This window comes from Trichomycterus rosablanca, chromosome 17 (genome assembly GCF_030014385.1).
Source record: "Trichomycterus rosablanca isolate fTriRos1 chromosome 17, fTriRos1.hap1, whole genome shotgun sequence".
Classification (NCBI taxonomy): Eukaryota; Metazoa; Chordata; class Actinopteri; order Siluriformes; family Trichomycteridae; genus Trichomycterus; species Trichomycterus rosablanca.
The window spans coordinates 8082889-8103606 of record NC_086004.1 but is presented as its reverse complement, the minus strand read 5'-3'; the positions used below and the strand labels follow the sequence as shown (position 1 = coordinate 8103606).

The following is a 20718-nucleotide window of genomic DNA, read 5'->3' as shown; positions in this document are numbered from 1 at the left end:
ATTTCAAGCATGCTTACACGAATAGCCACTAAAAAACAAAAACAGCTTGTGGGATCGAGTCGAATCCGAACGACTCATCAAATGAAAACACAGGGGAGACTTACAGATCTTGTGCTTCCCTTTCATGGGAAATTTCACCAGCAGCTCTTGAGGGTTGGTGCAAATGAAGACGAATGGAGAGCTTGATTCCTCACTGATCTGGGGATACTGGAGACACACAGAAAGAGAAAGAGAGTCACAATGTGGCCGGTTTGGGGACGAAAGGGTTTTCGGCGTGGTAATTGATAGAAAAGACGCAGCAGGGTTTAAAATTGAGTGACACTTTCATGAAGGAGGTGACATCTATCTTATCTGTCAGGGAAACTATGTGGGTCATCTTATTTCCTTAGCGCTATCAGAGAGAGCTGTGATTGCACTTCTCTTACAGGGAGCTAAAAAAAAACCATACTTTCTCATATAGCCATTTGTACATGAGTCTGTCCAACATTAATTACAACAAAAATTACAGTGCCACTTATATCAGGTTGTGACCTATTATTACAAAACACACACAAATATTCTAACTGAGCACTTTATTACTTTATGTAAGTGAATCTGAGTTTATAGAAAAAGATGCGTTCATTGTCCTGCATAATTCTTTTGTAAATACAGACAAATGTACAGTCTAATGCCTGCAACACACACTAAAAATCTAAAAAACTGATGATATACATTACTGCAATTTTGCTAACAAAACGTCCCAGCTTTTTCAGAAATGTGGTTTGTACATCTCACGGGAGAACCTTCCCTAAGCACAGCCCTACATTTACATTTTCAGCATTTAGCAGACACTTTCTATCTAAAGCGACTTACAGTACTGTGACAGTATATTGTCTAAGCAATTGAGGGTTAAGAGCCTTGCTCAGTGGTGGGGCTTGTTACATGTTTAATGTAACTTTCAGATGAAAGATTTTTTTATTGTAAGGTAAACATGCAAAATCTTCTGTGGTGTGACAGTTAAACAAAAAAAAGTGTAAAATATAAACATTTCAGGGTGCCCAGGTGGCGCAGCGGGATATTCTGCTAGCACACCAGCACCGAGATTCTGAACTCCTCAGTTCGAAACTTGGCATTTCCACCGGTTGGCTGGGTGCCATCTAGCGGGCATAATTCACAGTGTCTGCAGGCAGGGATAACCGGAATATGTGGGCGGGGTCTTCAAATGCTGTGTAAGGACCCTGATTGGCGGATAGAGGCGCATGTACAGAGTGCATAGGTGAAAAAGGGTTCCGTTAAGGGCTGGGCTTGGGTCGGAGGAGGTGTGAGCAGCAATATACCCTCCTAACTGCAAAAAAAAAAAAAAAAAAATTAATTAATAAAAAAATAAAATAAAAAACAGGGATCCCCAGCAGCGGAAGACAAACTGACTACACAAAAAAAAATTGGGAGAAAAATGGGAGAAAGACGCATAATATATATATTTATATACAATATATACACACACACACATGGAGAGCATGCAAACTCCACACAGAAAGGACCCAGACCGCCCACCTGGGGATGGAACCCAGGACCTTCTTGCTGTGAGGCGACAGTGCTACCCACCGAGCCATTGTGCCACCCAAATTACAAAAGAAAAAAACTATATAAAGGATTATCAGAATATTATAATTTTATAAGTTAGTTCCACTACTGTGAGTGATAAAAAGGCTACAAGTAAAGAATGGAATTGTAAAACAGCTATAAATAACATACATATAAAAAATATTAATTATAGTTTGCATAAAGGGACCATTAAACCTTAAATACAACAAATCTATATTTAAAATTACTATTAAATATTCTTTTTATTTTGGTGTAATGTGATGTCACACCGCAGGACAGCTTGAATGCTTAAATGCTAAAATAATAGAAAAAGAAAAGATATCTGGTGAACACCAGCAGTTAAGGACAATTTGATAAAATCCTTATGAAAATGAGTTTGTTTAAAAAAATCCATGTCAAGTACCCATAACCCTTTAGTTATTACAATGTTTGCCTGAGGAAACATACGTCAGCTGTCAGCATGTTAGCGTATCAACTAAAGTAAGTATTTTATTAGTGGAATCTGTGTTTTATGCATTTCTGCTTAGCCTGCAGATAAGCTGCGCTGAAGGACTTACTGTGTTTGATAAGGTTAATGGGAGCTGGCAGAAATTCAGGAAAAAAAGACAGAACAAAAGCACACAGTGTGTGTGTGTGTGTGTGTGTGTGTGTGTGTGTGTGTGTAGGCTGAGGCCTATTTAAAGGGTGACAGACTGCTCGATGGCTCAGGGAGAATAATAGAGCATCAGGCTTTAACAACACAGAGATAGGCTATTCTTTTATAGCCTCCCTTTTATTGAATCTGGTGCCTCTGTCTCAGACCCCTGATTTGCTATAAACCGCTGACTTGATTGATACTGCGTATTAATCTCAAATCAAAATGCTATTAATGTGAGAGGAGGGAAAACGTGTGAAACTTAACTACGCAGGACTAAATGTGTTGTTTAACAAATCCAAATGTGCTAGAAGAAAAAACCCAAGTGAGAAACATTCAGAGTTGGTTTTGTGTAGGGCTGTTTTTGTGGCTCAGTGGGTAGCACTGTCGCCTCACAGCAAGAAGGTCCTGGGTTCTATCCCCAGGTGGGGCGGTCCAGGTCCTTTCTGTGTGGAGTTTGCATGTTTCTGCGTGGGTTTTCTCCAGGAGCTCCAGTTTCCTCCAACAGTCCAAAGACATGCAAGTGAGGTGAATTGAAAATACAAAATTGTCCATGACTGTGTTTGACATTTAGGGTGTGTTCGAAAACCTAGGGAGCTGCCTTGCTGTCTTACTGTCTACATAGGCAGCTGACTTAGTAGAGAGGATTCTAATAAGTCAGTGACTTATAAGTCAGGTTATTCGAACGCACTACTTAGACAGCGATTCCATCGGGTTTAGCATTTCGCGTTTAGCATTTAGCATCTCGCCATTAAAACCAACAAACTGAGGTAGCACAGCACGCTAACGTCAATATAGCATCTCTCTTCATGTACCGATAACGGTTAAATTTCCTGACAAGCCCGAACTTGCAAATAAAAACACTCGGTACAAGTTTATACAAGTTAAAAATCAGTAATATTTTATTTACGTTTGAAAATAACTCCATTAGTTTCTCCGCCCCGTCAGCCATGAATGCTGGGATTGTCTTGATCACTAAGGCAGCGTCGGAGCTCACTCGTTCTTGAGCCAAAATAACATTGAAATAATAAGATACCTCAGTAGTGAGGATTTTAAGGCATCTAGGATTTCGAACAGCCTCCTTCTCGGGAGCGCGCACAGGATGACGTAAAATGCTGCCTATGTAGACAGCACACTAGCTTTTCGAACACACCCTTAAACTTGTGAACTGATGAATCTTGTATCATGAATAACATGATGTTCCTAAAACCTAAACAATTCCAAATCAGAAAAAGTTGGGACAGAATGGAAAATGCAAATAATTAAAAAACACAGAGTTTCTTACATTTACTTTGACTTTTATTTGATTGCAGACAGGATGAACCTGAGATATTTCATGTTTTGTCTGCTCAACTTCATTTCATTTATTAATAAATATCCATTCGTGCATTTCGGGCCTGCAACCCTGGATTTTGGACTTGTTGTTGATAACAGTCTGGATGGTCCTTTTTGTCTTTGGTCTGGCGCACAGGGCGTCCGTTTGTTCCAAAAAAAAAAAAAAAAAAACCTGGAATGCTGATTTATCTGACCACAATACACGTTTCCATTGTGTGAAGGTCCATCCTAGATTCCTCCGAGCCCAGAGAAGTCGACACCGCTTCTGGACATGGTTAACATGAGGCTTCTTTTTGCAAAGTAAAATTTTAAGTGGCATTTGTGCATGTAACTCTGTATTGTAGTGATTAACAAAGGTTTGCCAAAGTAATCCCTTGCTCATGTGGTTATATCAGCTATTGTTGAGTGGTGGTTCTTGATGCAGTGCCGTCTGACAGATCGAAGATCACGGGCGTTCAGCTTAAGCTTGTGCCCTTGGCCTTTACGCACTGAAATTCCTCCTGATTCCTTGAATTGTTTAATGATATTATGCACTGTAGAGGGAGAAATATGCAAATCCCTTCCAATCTTTCTTTGAGGTTCATTGTTTTTAAACATTTTAATCATTTTCTCACACATTTGTTGATAAACTGGAGATCCTCTGATCATCTTTGCTGATCAAAGACTCAGCCTTTCCTGGATGCTGCTTTTGTACCAAACCATGATTACAATCACCTGTTGACATCACCTGTTTGGAATCACATTATTATTTAATTTTTTCACCTCATTACTAGCCCTAAATTGCCCCCGTCCCAACTTTTTTTGGAATGTGTTGCAGGCCTGAAATGCAGGAATGGAGGTTTATTAACAAATGAAATGAAGTTGAGCAGATAAAACATTTTTTATTTGCATTTTCCATACTGTCCCAACTTTTTCTGATTTGGGGTTGTAAATAAATAAATCAAATCAAAGTTCGTCATATACTGGTCATACATGGTATAACGGAGTGAAATGCTTCTTTTTATTTTTTATTTTTATTTTTTTAAAACTGCCCGGTCACATTAGTACTAAATATCAAAAGAAAAACATAATGTACACAATACAAATATTTTTTTTACAAACAATATAGAAAATCTAGAAAAAAAAATCTAGAAAAATCTAGAAAAAAGTACCAGGAGATATTAAATAGAAAATATGCATCCAAATGTATCTACGCATTTGACATAAATTAGTAAATTAATACTCTTGCGTAAAATGTAGACTTGCGGGCATAAAGACTTTGCTTTTTGTCTCAATTATCTTGAATTTTAAGGCTCCCATATTGTGCACATTGTGACTGTAAAGGTTTCAAACACAAAATTAAAACTATCAATCGTCATGGTTAATGTTTGTGAGTTATTATTTGAATTATTTAAAGCTCTACATTTAACTACCTTAAATGTATGTGTGAGTACTTCAATGTTTCATATTTTCATTCACCCCTCCAAACACATAACAGAACAGATCAAACCTGAACAAAACTGAACACAGGTCACTTGAAATAAAAAGCGTTTCCATCAGCACCACACGTACTTACACAAGACATTCACTCAAAAACATGGCAGCGAGCAAATTGTGCAGCCACAACAATCTGCTGACAAGGTGCCAGATAAGTGAAAGCACATTATTTATCAGCACGGCCTGGGTAGCTGCCAGCGTGTCACGGCAATAAAGTACAGAGATGAGAGATTTATGTCATCCACGCTCGCGCCAGGGTGAAGGAAAGTGAACCTCTGCCGGAGACCATGACAGGACCGGAGAGCCACGGCCCACCCGTGTCCTGAAACAGGAGTGGCTTAGAGCCTAACCAGACTGGAGAAACAAGAATCCAACCGCCTGTTTCTTCCGGCAAGCCACAGCTTTTTAGCTGATGTCCGCAATTAGGAGGCAAGAAGAGCTATCTCCTGTGCTGTGGAGCATCGCTAATGGGGCTGTGTGGCAGCCGGGACCGCTTGGCTGCTCTCAATCTCATTCAAATAAAAAAGGGCTTTATTGGCACCAGCATCCTAATTCAGACAGAGCGCTGTGTGTGGAGGCAGATAAAAAAAGAGGGAAGATGAGATGTTAAACGAGTAAATCAGAAAAGTGATCATTCTGTAAGTGTTCATAATGGAAAAGAGAAAACAGATTAGCTTCTCTTAGACCAAGTGGTGAAAAGCTATTTAAAATGTATGTATTTATTTATAGCTCTCCACTGGTGCTGGGGCTTGTTTTTGTTCAGTAGAACAGCCGACCTTGTTAAAGGGCCCCTCCGCACAGGAACCCTTTTGAGTAACGGTAATCAGGTGTGGGAATTTACTCATGCATGGCAAACATACTATGTAACAGGTTTATTTTCTGGTATGACTCTCTCCAGTCTGAAACGGGCTCCATACACCAATTTCTTTATTGTCGATAGGCTGTGCACACAGACAAATTTAGCATAAATGTAGACGATGGTCAGTTTTGACCGTATTCTAGGGCAGAACACTTAAGTACAGACAATGTATCGTGAAAGATGAAAGGTGTGAAAGTGTAGCAGTGGTAAAACAAATGTTGTTACAAATGGTATGAGAAAAGGACAATAATCAAAGAAATGTATTAAATCAGTCTGTTCTATCAGGTGTAGAAACAAGCATGGGTAACTGTTGTTCCTGCTGCTTTCAGGTCATCCTGCAACTCTTTTCAAAAGACTCCTGGCTGCCGCTCAGGTGGAGCAGCGGTAAAATACACTAGCATACCAGGGCTGGGATTTCGAATACATCGTATCAAATCTCAGCTCTGCCATTTGGCTGGGCTGGGCGGCCACATGAACAACGATTGGCTGTTGTTCAGGGTGGGATGAGCCAGACCAGAGTTCCTCATAATTGGTGCAATTACGACCTCTGCTAGCTGATTGATGGCACCTGTGCAGAGTTGGGGAATATTGCTGATCAGGGTGTGTCTCTCCATCCACAAGGCTGATCCACATATGAACTCGCCTTGTGCAGGTGAAAAGATGCAGTCGGCTACTGCGCACGTGTCGAAGGGGGTGTGTTTCAGTTCGCTCTCCTCAATGGGGGCAGGGGTCAGCACCAGTAGAGAGGAAGCATAACGCAATTGGGTAAAAATTGGATGTGCTAAAAATCGGGAGAAAAGGAAGAAAATGCATTAAAAAAAGAAAACAAATTAAATAGTTAAATGTCTCCTCTCTATCACATTTCTTCTTCTGTCCACCACTTGATTTTCATCCAAATAATAAAGGAAATGAACAAATGAACTTGATTTTCATCTAAATAATAAAGGAAATGAACATCTTCTCTACAAGACTGAACTGCTGAACTGAATGGTTTGAAAATAAGCAGCTGTGACAATGTACGTTTCAGTCCAGGGTCACACAGTTTGCATGCAAATGCTGCAACATCATTTGTGTGTAAACAGAAGAGTGTATGAATGAGGCTGGGAAGAAAAATACATAAAAAAATGAGCAGGTGATTTCCAGCAAGCTAAAGGCCACATGGGAGCTACAGTGAAATAGAACGCCTGGCTGGCATTCCAGCTGGGACACTTAATAATGAAAAAGAAATTGCTACTGGATATATGAGCGCTCTCTTTCTGCTGTTTGTTTCCATGGTAGATAGAAAAATCGTCTAGTGTATAAATGCTGAACAAAAAGCATTTTCTCTCTGAAAAAAGAGTAATACCAACTTCACAGCCCTCGACATTTACAGAAATGGTTATTTAACCCATCAATGATCAAGTAAATTAATAAGGAACTTTTACATTTACAAAACAAACACTGTAGTGTTTGTTACTTAAGTGTATTACATTAGGTCACCTTTATTACAATTATATTAAGTGCATTTCTCTGTGGCCACCCCAAAGTTATTGCCACAAAATCACACAGACAAAAACCAAGATCCTGTAAAAATCCTGAACATTAAAGGCTAATATAGACATAAAGAGGAGGGGAGGAGGGGGGACTCCATGTTAATGCCATGGATTTGAAATGGGATGCCCAACACGCTCATGCTCAGGTGTCCACATCTTTTTGGCAATATAGTGTTTGTTTGTTTTATAATGCCATGTTATCACGTTTATGATATTCATGGCAGTAAACTGTGTTTTATGCTGGTTTTATTGGTCTTGTATTATACAGTATATATGTTTTCAGTCTTATACTGTATTATTGAGGAATTTGAGGATTATTTCTGGATTATCTTGGCTGAGCATTTCTTTTATTGTATTAAGCATATGTAGTCTTTGCCTTTCTCCATTGTGCTTTGGGCATTCATTCAGGATGTGTTTTATGGTGATGGGTGTCTGACATTTTCACAAAGTCTGGGGTCTTCTCCTTGTATTAAGTGTTGGTGTGTCCATCTGGAATGGTCTATTCTACATCTAATGTAATAACTTGGTCTGTACATTTTCAATAATGTATTTGGTTTATTCCTGTCGTTGAGGTGAATCTCATGTAGTCTATTGTTTGTATGCGTGTTCCATTCAAGTTGCCACTTATTTTTATTGTAGTCGTTTATAAGAGGTTTGATGTCCACTGGTGGAAGTTTGAGGTTAATGATTTTTGTAGAGTTATTCCTCCTGCGAACTGGTCAGCTTTTTCATTCCCTGATATCCAGCATAGTATAATATCAAACTTTATCTGTAAGTTATTGTGGGGTGTTTGGCTATGGGGGTGTTTAGTGCCTTAAGGAATGATTTGGAGTCTGTACATATCAGAATGTTGCGTTTGTTCTTTAGTCTTGCATATTCTACTGCTATAATAAGGGCATAAGCCTCTGCTGAGAACATAGAGGTGAAAAGAGGTAGGTTTTTGGCAATGAATAGAATGCCTTTATTTGTCATATATACATATACAGGTGTACAGTACAATGAAATGCTTTGTTGGAAGCTGGGGTCAGAGCACAGGGTCAGCTATTGTACGGCGCCCCTGGAGCAGAGAGGGTTAAGGGCCTTGCTCAAGGGCCCAACAGTGGCAGCATGGCAGAGCCATAGTCCAAACCTCTACCCACCAGGCTAAACACATGTTGTGTAACTCTTAAGAAGCACAACTGGTTGGCTGAATTGTGCTATTCAGATTTAGATTTCACATGCTTTCAGGCACATTGGATTCTGGTTGAGTAAATAATAGAAAGCCATGAGAAGAGATTTCATGAGATCATTTATTTTGGTGGTGAGATCTGGCCCCGTTCATAGTTTTGCTCAGTTTCAGCTCTGCACATGACCTCAGCTCAGTCAGAACACCCCACAAGCGTTCAGAAAACAAGCTTGCCTCAGAGGTAGTCAGACGCAAATGTTAAACACAAGAACCTACTGTGCTTGTGAATTTTTCTCACTCTCCATCTGGTTCGGTCTGTCACGCATGAAGATCCCTCGGTCAGAAATGGCTGTTAAAGTTAATCTAGTGTTCAGCCGCGTACGAAATAAGAGTTCCATGCGGAACAGTCAGTGAAAGCTGATGTACCTCTCTAAGCCTCTGAGTAAAAATTAAGTGGCTTTCCATTTAAGTGGATTATGAGATCAGACGGAGTGAAACTAACATAATTGACAAAAAATAACATCCAGAGCTGTTCTTAAAACAAGGCTGCCAGACACGACAAAGCAGGCCATCAGCCTTTTGAAGAGCCTGACAATGAAACCCGATGAAAATCGCAACCCTCGGTGTTCCCTCTGGGATTATCAAAGCCAGCCAGCTCCATCTGGATATCAAAGGCTAGCCGGAAACCTCACATTTGAACAAAATAAATCTCATCATCTGCAAATCTATCCTAGTCTAGAATTACCTAGCACTGTCTCCATCGATAAATATGTCCCAAAAATACAAAGCCAGAGATAATTCCATTGGAAGGTTTTACCCTGAACCCCCGACACGAAATAAGAGCCGTGTTTATTAGCATGTCACTGGGCCAGGGTGAATGTTTGCTTTGATTGCCGCCCTGGAACATGGCCCATCTGTGTTCATTCAGCTCGGTTGGAAGCCGTTGCCCCCCTGTGAACTGCTGGTCGCTCCCACAAAGCCCTACACAAGGGAGAGCGAGTGGTCGAGGCAGGATGCTTTCTATCTACAACCCCCCCTTTTTCACCTCATTAAGTAGAACAAGGGTGGGAGAGAGGCGAAGACAAGAGAAGTCTCTGCTTACAAAAGAAAACTAAAATAGGATCAGGGTAAATTGCATTATCGTTAGGAAACCTGGAATTAAAGCCGTGTTTCCGCTTGACAGTAAAGTAGGGCCTGTATGTTTCCATACTGGGGGCTGAGGACCTGTGTCCATTTTTATATTAGTGATTTGCAATATTCCCAAGTTGCCACTTCTAAATATAACACACAGTGCATTACACAGGTTCTACAGATACATTACGTTACCATACATACTGAGAATACACAGAGGTTTAGGGATATGATATATTTTATGTGGAAGTGTTAAGCAAGTAAAGCAAGTTTAAGCTAAATGGTATAAAAAACGAGACTAAAACCCCAGCCTAGTTTACTTTGTCCTTTCTTATAGCAAATTAAGGATATATTATTTACAACCCCAAATCAGAAAAAGCTGGGACAGCATGGAAGATGCAAATAAAATAAAAATGCAGTGTTCCTTACATTTACTTTGACTTTTATTTGATTGCAGACAGGATGAACCTGAGATATTTAATGTTTTATCTGCTTAACTTCATTTCATTTAATAATAAACATCCATTCCTGCACGTCAGGTCTGCAACACGTTCAAAAGAAGTTGGGACGGGGGCAATTTAGGGCTGGTAATGAGGTGAAAAAACTAAATAATGATGTGATTTCAAACAGGTTATTGTAATCATAGTTTGGTACAAAAGCGGCATCCAGGAAAGGCTGAGTCTTTGATCAGCAAAGATGATCAGAGGATCTCCAGTTTGTCAACTAATGTGTGAGAAAATGACTTCTCTGGGCTCTGAGGCATCTAGGATGGACCATCACACAGTAGAAACGTGTATTGTGGTCAGATGAATCAGTGTATGGTCCGGACCAAAGACGAAAAGGACCATCCAGACTGTTATCAGTAACAAGTCCAAAAGTCAGGTCTGTCATGGTATGGGGTGTGTCAGTGCCCTTGGCAAAGGTCATTTACACTTCTGTGATGGCAGCATTAATGCAGAAAAGTACATTGAAATCTTAGAGTAACATATGCTGCCTTCAAGACGTCATCTTTTCCAGGGACGTCCATGCATTTTTCAACAAGACAAATTGCAAAATCACATGCTGCACACATTACAAAGGCATGGCTGTGGTTGAAGAGGGTACGAGTACTGGACTGGCCTGCCTGCAGTCCTGACCTGTCCCCAATAGAGAATGTGTGGAGAATTTTGAAATGAAAAATGCAATAACCCCGTACTGTTGCACATCTTAAGACGTGTTTGCAGGAAGAATGGGCATTAGAATTTATTCTGTCTGAAATCAAATAAAAGTCAATATAAGAAACTCTGTGTTTTTTATTATTTACATTTTCCATGCTGTCCCAACTTTTTCTGATTTGGGGTTGTATATAATTATTTTTTCCAATTTTGTGATAATGCCTTGTAAAGCCACCACATAAATGAATATTGTGGATTTTGTGTGCCTCCAAATTTGGCAGAGCTCAACAAGAACCAAATTATTAAGAAGCTATATATATTCTGTTCTGACATACGTGACTCATGTTCCAGACAGGAAGCAGTAAGGGGTGTAAAAGCAGTGGCATTTCCCTCTGTTCTAAGAGTTTGGATATGGCTGAGAGGGACATGAGAATTCAGAGAAGGAGGTTGATTTTATACACTACGGCCCAGCAGGACTCTGCAAGCCTGTCACGAAGATTGATGCCGTGGCTGACGAGGTGAAACTCGCACAGCTTGTTCCAGGCGTTGACTGACACTTCACTGCTTTCTGCTGTAACACGCTAGCTGTGGAGGACGACACACTCGGCCACATTAACAGTGGGAGGACTCATGGGATAGCCACTAATGATGGACTTGTGGGGTAGAGGACATGGCGCCGGTGGAGCTACACTGCAGTAGTTCAACGGGACTCCCCAAACACTCGGCGGACTTCACGCTGGCTCGGTTAATTAGGCCGAGCTAAAACGGCTCACTACTGACCAAAACAACTGCTAGCAGGGGATCAATTACGCATTTTATTGACCCCCTTTTAGTTTTAAATTCAAAATGTTTAACTAATAAACCATTAAAGCTAAATTTTATTTTACTGACAATTTTTGCTGAAAATTGTGAATTAATATTTTCATCAATAATAATGGGAGCAGGCAGCATGGTGGGTATCACTGTCGCCTCACAGCAAGAAGGACCTGGGTTCGATCCCCAGGCGGGGCGGTCCGGGTCCTTTCTGTGCGGAGCTTGCGTGTTCTCCCTGTGTCTGCGTGGGTTTCCTCCAGGAGCTCCGGTTTCCTCCCACAGTCCAAAAACATGCAGTCAGGTTAACTGGAGACACTGAATTGTGAATGGGTGTGTGTATGTGTGTGTGTATGTGTGTGTGTGTGTGTGTGTGTGTCTGCCCTGCGATGGCGTCCCATCCAGGGTGTTACTGTGTGCCTTGCGCCCATTGAAAAGCTGGTATACGCTCCAGAATCCCCCCCCCCCCAACCCCCCCGCGACCCTAATTGGATAAGTGGATAAGAAAATGAATAAATGAATGAATAATGGGAGCAGGACTCTGACTCCACATCATAATTATGTTACAATAATTCTAATGCCTACAAAAAGATAACAACATTTAACATCGTAGACACAAAAAACCTTCCAGTAGTGCTACCGGGAGGCTGGGCGCCTACACAAACAATGATTGGCTTGTTGTTTAGAGAGGGGGGTCGGAGGGGATTCCTCATAACTGATACATTTACGACCTCTGCTGGCTGATTGATAGCACCTGCACAAAGACAGGGGATAATAGAGATCGGTGCGTGACTCTCCATGCATGAGACTGAGACAAATATAAATCTGTCTTATGACTTGCAGGTGAAAAGATTCAGTAGGCTACACGTGTCGGAGGGGGCGTGTGTTAGTCACGGCTCTCCACAATCAGAAGTGGAGGTCAACATCACTAGAGGGGAAGCAAGTACATCAGCAATCAAATAATTGGATACAACTAGATTGGGAGGAAAATTGTGAAAATCCAGTATGCCCTTTCAGAAAGCATCAGGAAAAGGTTTAATATTTTTGTACACTTGTCTTGTGTTGACAGACAAAACTTTAAGCAGATCATTTGGAAAAACCCAGCATCAGCCAGCAGTTGCAGGGATGCCAGATTTCAGCCGTGACAAAACAAGACAGGAGTTGTCTTAGATGCTTTACTTATTTTTTTTATGCCCAGGCTGCATTTGTCATTTTAAAACACCTATGCACCAACCCATCAGTGCCATGTCCAGACCGAACCAGGAAAACGCATTTAAAAACTACTGGGACTGCAACTAATGACAGATGAGTAGAGGACATGATAATGTCGGACCAGCTCATCAGCTGTTACTCAGGGCTCCTCAAATACCCACTGGACAACACATAGGGTGTGTTCGAAAAGCTAGTGTGCTGTCTACATAGGCAGCATTTGACGTCATCCTGTGCGCGCTCCCGAGAACGAGGCTGTACGAAATCCTAGATGCCTTAAAATCCACACTTCTGAGGCATCTTATTATTTCAATGTTATTTTGGCTCAAGAACGAGTGAGCATCCGACGCTGCCTTAGTGATCAAGACAATCCCAGCATTCATGGCTGACGGGGCGGAGAAACTAATGGAGTTATTTTCAAACGTAAATAAAATATTACTGATTTTTAACTTGTATAAACTTGTACCGAGTGTTTTTATTTGCAAGTTCGGGCTTGTCAGGAAATTTAACCGTTATCGGTACATGAAGGGAGATGTTATGTTGACGTTAGCGTGCTGTGCTACCTCAGTTTATTGGTTTTAATGGCGAGATGCTAAATGCTAAACGCGAAATGCTAAACCCGATGGAATCGCTGTCTAAGTAGTGCGTTCGAATAACCTGACTTATAAGTCACTGACTTATTAGAATCCTCTCTACTAAGTCAGCTGCCTATGTAGACAGTAAGACAGCAAGGCAGCTCCCTAGGTTTTCGAACACACCCATAGGCTTGGGGAATTATTGTTGTCTGTTTTACCACCGCTTTATCCTATTCAGGGTCATGGTGAGTTCAATTCCCTGGGCGAACAGTAGAAAACAGCCTGAACAGGTCGCCAGTTCATCACAGGGCAAACACACACACTAATACCTTTTTAGTATCTCCATTTAACCTAGCTGCATGTCTTGAACTGTGTGAGGAAACCCACACAGACAAAAAAAATGTTGGTTGAGCATGTAGCCACTGATGCAGCGCTGCTTTCACATCATCACATGAAAATCTTCCCCTTAAAGCTTCTTTGAGCTTTTAAAAAGTTGGAAATCAGATGGCACTAAATCTGGACTATAAGCTCTCGCAGTCTCTCAGACACGAGCAATTACTACTCCTTCCACGCTCACTGTTTCCAACCAAAGATCCATCGTAGGTCGACCAAAAACTGTTTACACTACCAACCAAAATGAGTGTTAAGGAGCTGATCTAACCGCCACCCATGAAGCCAGTATGTTTCATTAATTAAATATTTGTTAAAAATCATAATGTATTAAAGGGTTTTTAATGTAGTCAATTATAAAAGAAGCAAGAGAAACAAATCCACAACAGAATGTAAATAAAACAAGTTAATTTCAAACAAATAGGTGACAAAAATGCAAAAAAACCTTTACTGGAGTAAACCCTGCATGATTAACCAAAAAAAAATTTCAGTACATTTTCCTCTTTTAACAAAAATAAAACTGTAAACAGGCCTCTTGGCAGAATATGAGAAGCAGCAGGCAGTTTTGCAGGGTTGCCAAATTTCAGCTCTGGCAGAATCCAGACATGACAGGACTCATATTAAATGCTTTAAGATTTTGTCTTCCCAAACCCTGCCATAATAAAACCTGAATCAACCAGCAATGCCACATCCAGACCAGACTGGGACTGCTACTAGGAAAAGTCATGTGAAGGACAAGTCTACAGTGACACAGTGGAACAACAACAGGACTGGTTAATTAGGCAGAGCAAACAATGCTTACTACTGTGGACACCAAATAACATTTTATTTAAGTACACCATGTATGATGGTGGTAGTTCAGTGGTTAAGTTACTGGACTGGACAGAAACTTACTTGATTTGTTTGTTGTCTAACGCCATGTTTACACATTGGTCATTCTCATGGCAACATAGGTACCTAGATTTTGTACAGGTTATTTATTCATGTTCTTTGTCTAGTATCCTTTCTGTGTTTAGTTCTAGATGTGTATTATATGTCTTGTATTTTTCAAAATCTCTGTTTTGGTTTTGTTAAAGATTTCAACCATTGTATTTGGTATTGCAAGTCTTTGACGTTCTATGTTATATTTTGTGCACTTTGTCAATAAATGTTCAGTGGTTATTTGTGTATTACAGTGGTCACATATCGGTGGGCGTTCTACCTTTACCAGGTGTGTATGTGTTAGGCGAGCGTGCCCAATATGACATCTTGTATATGTTGTCTGTTCCAATCTCTTTCCAGTCAGCAGTTTTGGTTGTGCTTGGATGTTGGGGTGGCTGTTGTAGAGTTTGTTCTGTGTTTGCTTTTCCCATTCTTTTTGAAACTAGCTTGAACTGTATTTCATCTTCACAAAGTTGAATCAGTTCATCTGGACACAAGTTTGTTGTAGAGATACGTTTCGTCACTCAATCCGAATGACTTCTTCAGTCTGTCCAGATGAACTGATTCAACTTTGTGGATTTGTGTACCTGGATTATTGAGCATGCATCAACAGATGTATTTCATCTTAATTGTAAGTCACTTTGGATAAAAGCTTTTGCTAAATGCTGTACATTTAAATGCTAGGGGAAAAAACCTGGTTCATTTCTGTATAGAACTGGACTCTTTATTTTAGCCAGTTCATTTAATTCTCATTTACAAAGTCCAATAACGGCAAGATGGCTTCACAGACTGCAAAACTGTCTTTTTCTTTCCCTGCCTTCTTTTCCTGCCATCTTTTCCAGATGTACAGGTACAGATGCTTACACAAATATTGGTATGGATTATATAGTCCTACACTCCCTTTATTTTGTAGATGGTCTTTAATAATTGCTACATAAAATACATTAAATAAATGACAAAAAAACATATAATTATTTCAGTAAAATAAAAAAAACTATACACACTGTTCTTGTAATATTGAACTCATGTCACATAAATAACAAAAGAGGTCATTTCTATTTATTTGTGCAGCACTGCTGAATACAACTTTCAATACAGCAGAGAACTTTGTAGGCTCACAAAATCTGCCATAACAGACCTTCTCCTAGATGCTTTGCTTATTTTTTAATTCCCTAACTCAGCCATCACATAGCCTGACATTGCTATTCAAAACTACATCTCTAATGCAAATCGTTCCTGAGCAAAGGTAAGAAAAATTTATATTGTTCTTGTGATAAAACACCCGGTGATGAAACACACAATGAGGCTGCTGTAATCATACATTACCAAATTTTGCGTGTCTTGAATGTTATTCTGTTTAATAATGTTAATGTTTTTACATTAGAAAAATAGTTAGCACAAGTTTCCTTGTGTGAGGTCTAAAAAAGAACCATATGTGTGTCCTATATCAAATTCGATTCATTACATTTGGGTTATTTTTTCTACCATATAAGCCAAACATTCGTAAAACTTGGAAACACAACAACTGGCTTTGTTATTAATTGACTCTGAGGACTCCTGTATTACATGAACAGCAGGACAATCCATCAAATTCAAAAGAAAGTGCTGCAACATCTATAAGAAATTAATTTTTATATTTGTAAGTCATTCCACATTGCATGCTGAGAGTACCAAGTTTAAGTATTATCAGACATGACAGCTAAATAAAAAATATTGTAATCTTCAAGCTAAAGTAGTGTTTTTTTTTTAAGTAATGACATGCTGTCAGACAATCAGAACACTTAAGTTTGATAAATGAGGGTATAATTAGGTACTTCTGTAAAGCTGTCAGTCTTTCCAAGAATGCAGAACGGATGATCATCTGACCTACACAAAGCTTCAGAACTCAAACACGCCAAAGTTTCATGTTTTAATGGTTAAACTCTTCCATGTGTTGGATTGCAGCAATGCAGAAAAAGAAAATGAACATCTGTGTTTGACATTTGGTGAAACGTTGTTGTTAGACTTGAACATTTCAGGCAGCTGTTGAATAGCTAGCTAAAAACATGTCATTACCACCTTAAGTTACCCAGTCATGATTTCAGACACAAAAGGCAGAGAGAACATTTGTTGATGCAAAACCCAGAAAATGTTGTTATTATTATCGTGGAACAAAACATTACAGCAACAAAAGTGTGATTTACACCGATCAGCCATTACATTAAAACCACCTCCTTGTTTCTACACTCACTGTCCATTTTCTCAGCTCCACTTACCATATAGAAGCACTTTGTAGTTCTACAATTACTGCCTGTAGTCCATCTGTTTCTCTTCATACTTTTTAACCTGCTTTCACCCTGTTCTTCAATGGTCAGGACTCTCCCAGGAGAGCAGGTATTATTTGGGTGTTGGATCATTCTCAGCACTGCAGTGACACTGACATGGTGGTGGTGTGTTAGTGTGTTGTGCTGGTGTCACTGTCGTCTCCGACTTTACATCTATAAGGTGGACCAACTAGGTAGGAGTGTCTAATAGAGTGGACAGTGAGTGGACACGGTATTTAAAAACTCCAGCAGCGCTGCTGTGTCTGATCCACTCATACCAGCACAACACACACTAACACACCCCCACCATGTCAGTGTCACTGCAGTGCTGAGAATGATCCACCACCTAAATACTGCCTACTGTACTGTAGTGGTCCTGTGGGGTTCCTGACCATTGAAGAACAGGGTGAAATCAGGCTAAAAATGTTTGTAGAGAAACAGATGGACTACAGTCAGTAATTGTAGAACTACAAAGTGCTTCTATATGGTAAGTGGAGCTGATAAAATGGAGTGTAGAAACAAGGAGGTGGTTTTAATGTTATGGCTGATCAGTGTATATATATATTTTACAAAAGAATGTTATGAAGAACTATAATGTGATCATGTTAGCCATGTTGCCCAGTTATAACTAAGGCCCTAACTAATCCAAATCACGTCATGGACCATGAAATTTAAACTTTAATGTTTGTGTTTCAAGTGTCTCATGTTTACTGGTTAATTTGCACTATGAGGCGTTCCAAAATGTCCAATTGTTAAAGTGTAAAGGAGCTAAAAACACTACTCGGGCAAGTGAGTTCTGTGGACGTGGGGGAAGGGGGGGTGTCAAAACATTTCATCTTTAGGAAGTTTCTTCTTTAAGACCGTTGCTAAAGGTTTACATTCAACCGTTAAGGTAGGCTGTGCTATGTATTGTATCTTGCATTTATTCCATCACTCAATTTATGACTTTTATTTAATGACCTTCACGAAATGTGGCACTTTTATGTACAAATCTGAGAAATCTGTGATTTAAAAAAAAAAAACTAGGTCCTTGAAATTAAGCAAAATTTCCAGTGAATTTAGTACGGCCCTAGTTATAACATTCCTGATGTCACAGCAGTATAAAAACTATTTATTTAAAAAATCTAGGGTTGTAGTCCCACTGTATAGAAAAACAGCCAGATTTATATTTAAAACTACTGGTGACCTGTAACTGGCTGGGCATGTCACTCTGTGACAGTCAGAACCCTTTGGCTGCATTCTACACAGAATGCACATGCTGTCTGACCTCTCCAGCATGGCAAATCGCCCAGCAGGGAAAGCAAGCCTGTCCTGTGTGTACCAGAGTGTGGGGGAGGGCGACCCGTTCCAGAGAAGACAGTGTGAGTAGAGGATGGAAAAAAAAAGGGGGTTGTTTCAGCTTGGCTGGTCTCCAGCATGGCCGCTCGGTGTGCATCTCCCTCTGGAGAGAATCTTTTCAGCATATAAATATCACATTACCACACAAGGAAACACAGACATCAGCTGGCCCTTTAACCTACACTAACAAGGGCAACCACCCTCTGCTAATCTCACCACTGGGTCCGCAGAAGAGAGGAAACGGGCGGGTTAAATCTGCCGAACACTCGACATAAAGCTTGAGGTGAATGGACAGTGAAAATAACAATTATTTAACAACTTGTTTTTAATTCAGACATCTTCAGTGGAAATTTCCACTTTAAAAATGACACGTTATGTCTTAACTTTAAATATGAACAAAAGTATGTACTGCATTTATAAACGTATACACTTAAAAACTATAGTGATACACAAAAGTGCTATTCAAACTCAGCAAACACCGCTGATGGCGATTACAGCTTCAAGATGTTTGTGGTAAAAAAGCAAGTCACTTTTTACACCATTGTGGTTCAATTTTGACCCATTCCTCTCGACAAACTGTCTTTACTTCCCAAGCAACCCTTTGAAACACATTTTAAAAGTACTCCATAAATTCTTAGTACTATTCAGGAGATTGGCAGACTAGGTTTTGCAAGTGCCTTTATCTTGAGTCTTTAATTATTTTGGCTTTAGCGTTGGTGAAGTAAAATGTGCTGATTATTTTTTGGCAGACGAGATTCTCCTATTATAATTCTTGGTGCACTGATCCAGTGCTGTTTCTTAGTTGTTATTTGTGCCCAGTGTTCTAGTGAACTACATGCTGCTATATTTTATGTATTTACTAATTCTATGTTAAAGTTGCCTGAAATTGGCACCCAGGTGGTGCAGCGGGATATTCCACTAGCACACAAGCACCGAGTTTCTGAACTCCTCGGTTCGAAACTCCGTGTTGCTACCGGTCGGCTGGGCGCCATCTGGCGGGCATAATTGGCAGTGCCTGCAGCAGATACTAATTGGCCACCGTATCTGCAGGGTGGGGGCCGGACTATGTGTGGGTGGGTGCGTCTTCATACGCTGTGTAAGGACCCTGATTGGCGGAAGAGACACCCGTGCAGAATGCAGGGGCGAGAAGAGGAGGGCTGCGCACGTGTCGGAAGAGACGTGTACAGCGACGTGCTCTCCTTGGATGCAATCTGGTATCTCTCAGCAGCGGAAGACAAAAAAAATTGACTGCGCTAAATTGTGAGGAAAATGGGGAGAAAATGCATTTAAAAAAAAAGTGGCCTGAGATTGACCAATAAACATTCTGAGTAGTGAAGTATGTGTGTTGCTAGCTTCAGTGTTGCAACAATAAAAAACAATTCTTGGTGCATCTACATTTTATACATGATGTTTGTTCATCATGACATCTTAAATCCTCAATACAAAAATCATGAGGTAACACCACCACTTATCTCTAGGTTCACACTTTGCACAACAGAAAAAAATAGATATCCAAACCTTGACCATCAAACCAGGTCATAACTCTATTCCAACAATGCACAGTGGCCCAGCAACCAGCTCGTAACAATTTGCTACAGACACTATATAACACTCAGCTACAGTCATGTGGAAATGGCTTCTTTTTGCCACTGCGATTTGAGTGACTGAGAAAGAAGCATGGTGACAGAAGAATGGATGTGTCTGTAATCACCCTGACACGGCAGGCTGCTAAATGACTCGGCCTGACAAAGATATGAAGGCTCCATTCTAGCTGGAGATCAATACAATCTGCTGCAGTAGAACAGGCAGTGAGAGATGCGACTATGAATGGCGTGTCTCGGTTTGGGGGGCAGGGACCAGATTATCTGTGATTTGGCAGACGGATGGCTTGTTTGCTTTGTGCTGGAGGTGTTGGACAGAAAACTAGTTTTCCTATCACATGTGTAATGAGAGATCACTGGGTAAGGAATGATTTTTTTGGCACGGTTTGGACAATGTTGAAGATTGTAATAAGAGTTCAAATATGCTGTTGAGAGTGAGTCACGCTGCTGCTGTGATTTAATTACAGTGAATGTATTCAACCCCCAGTGCTGTATTAGTGAGATCTAACAATATGGTAGAGACTGTCCCCAGAACCAATAACATTTAAGTTCAACAGCCTTTGGAGCAAGTCATAAATCTGATAATAGTGATCACACATACTGGAGAAACATTTGAGCTCAGTTAAGTCCATTATTAAAAGAAGGGAAAAAATGAAACTACAACCATACTAGCTAGGTCAAGCTTCACCTACTGTGACAAT

General features: G+C 40.2%; 1 protein-coding gene across 2 annotated transcripts in view; it reads right to left on the bottom strand.

Moving 5' to 3' along the window:
• trip4 (thyroid hormone receptor interactor 4) overlaps positions 1-20718 on the bottom strand; it is a 95858-nt gene that overhangs the window by 55428 nt on the left and 19712 nt on the right. For both annotated transcript variants that reach the window (XM_063012788.1, XM_063012789.1), the window contains exon 12: positions 105-207. In XM_063012788.1, coding sequence (XP_062868858.1) covers positions 105-207 — 103 coding nt within the window. The remainder of the gene's footprint in view (positions 1-104; positions 208-20718) is intronic.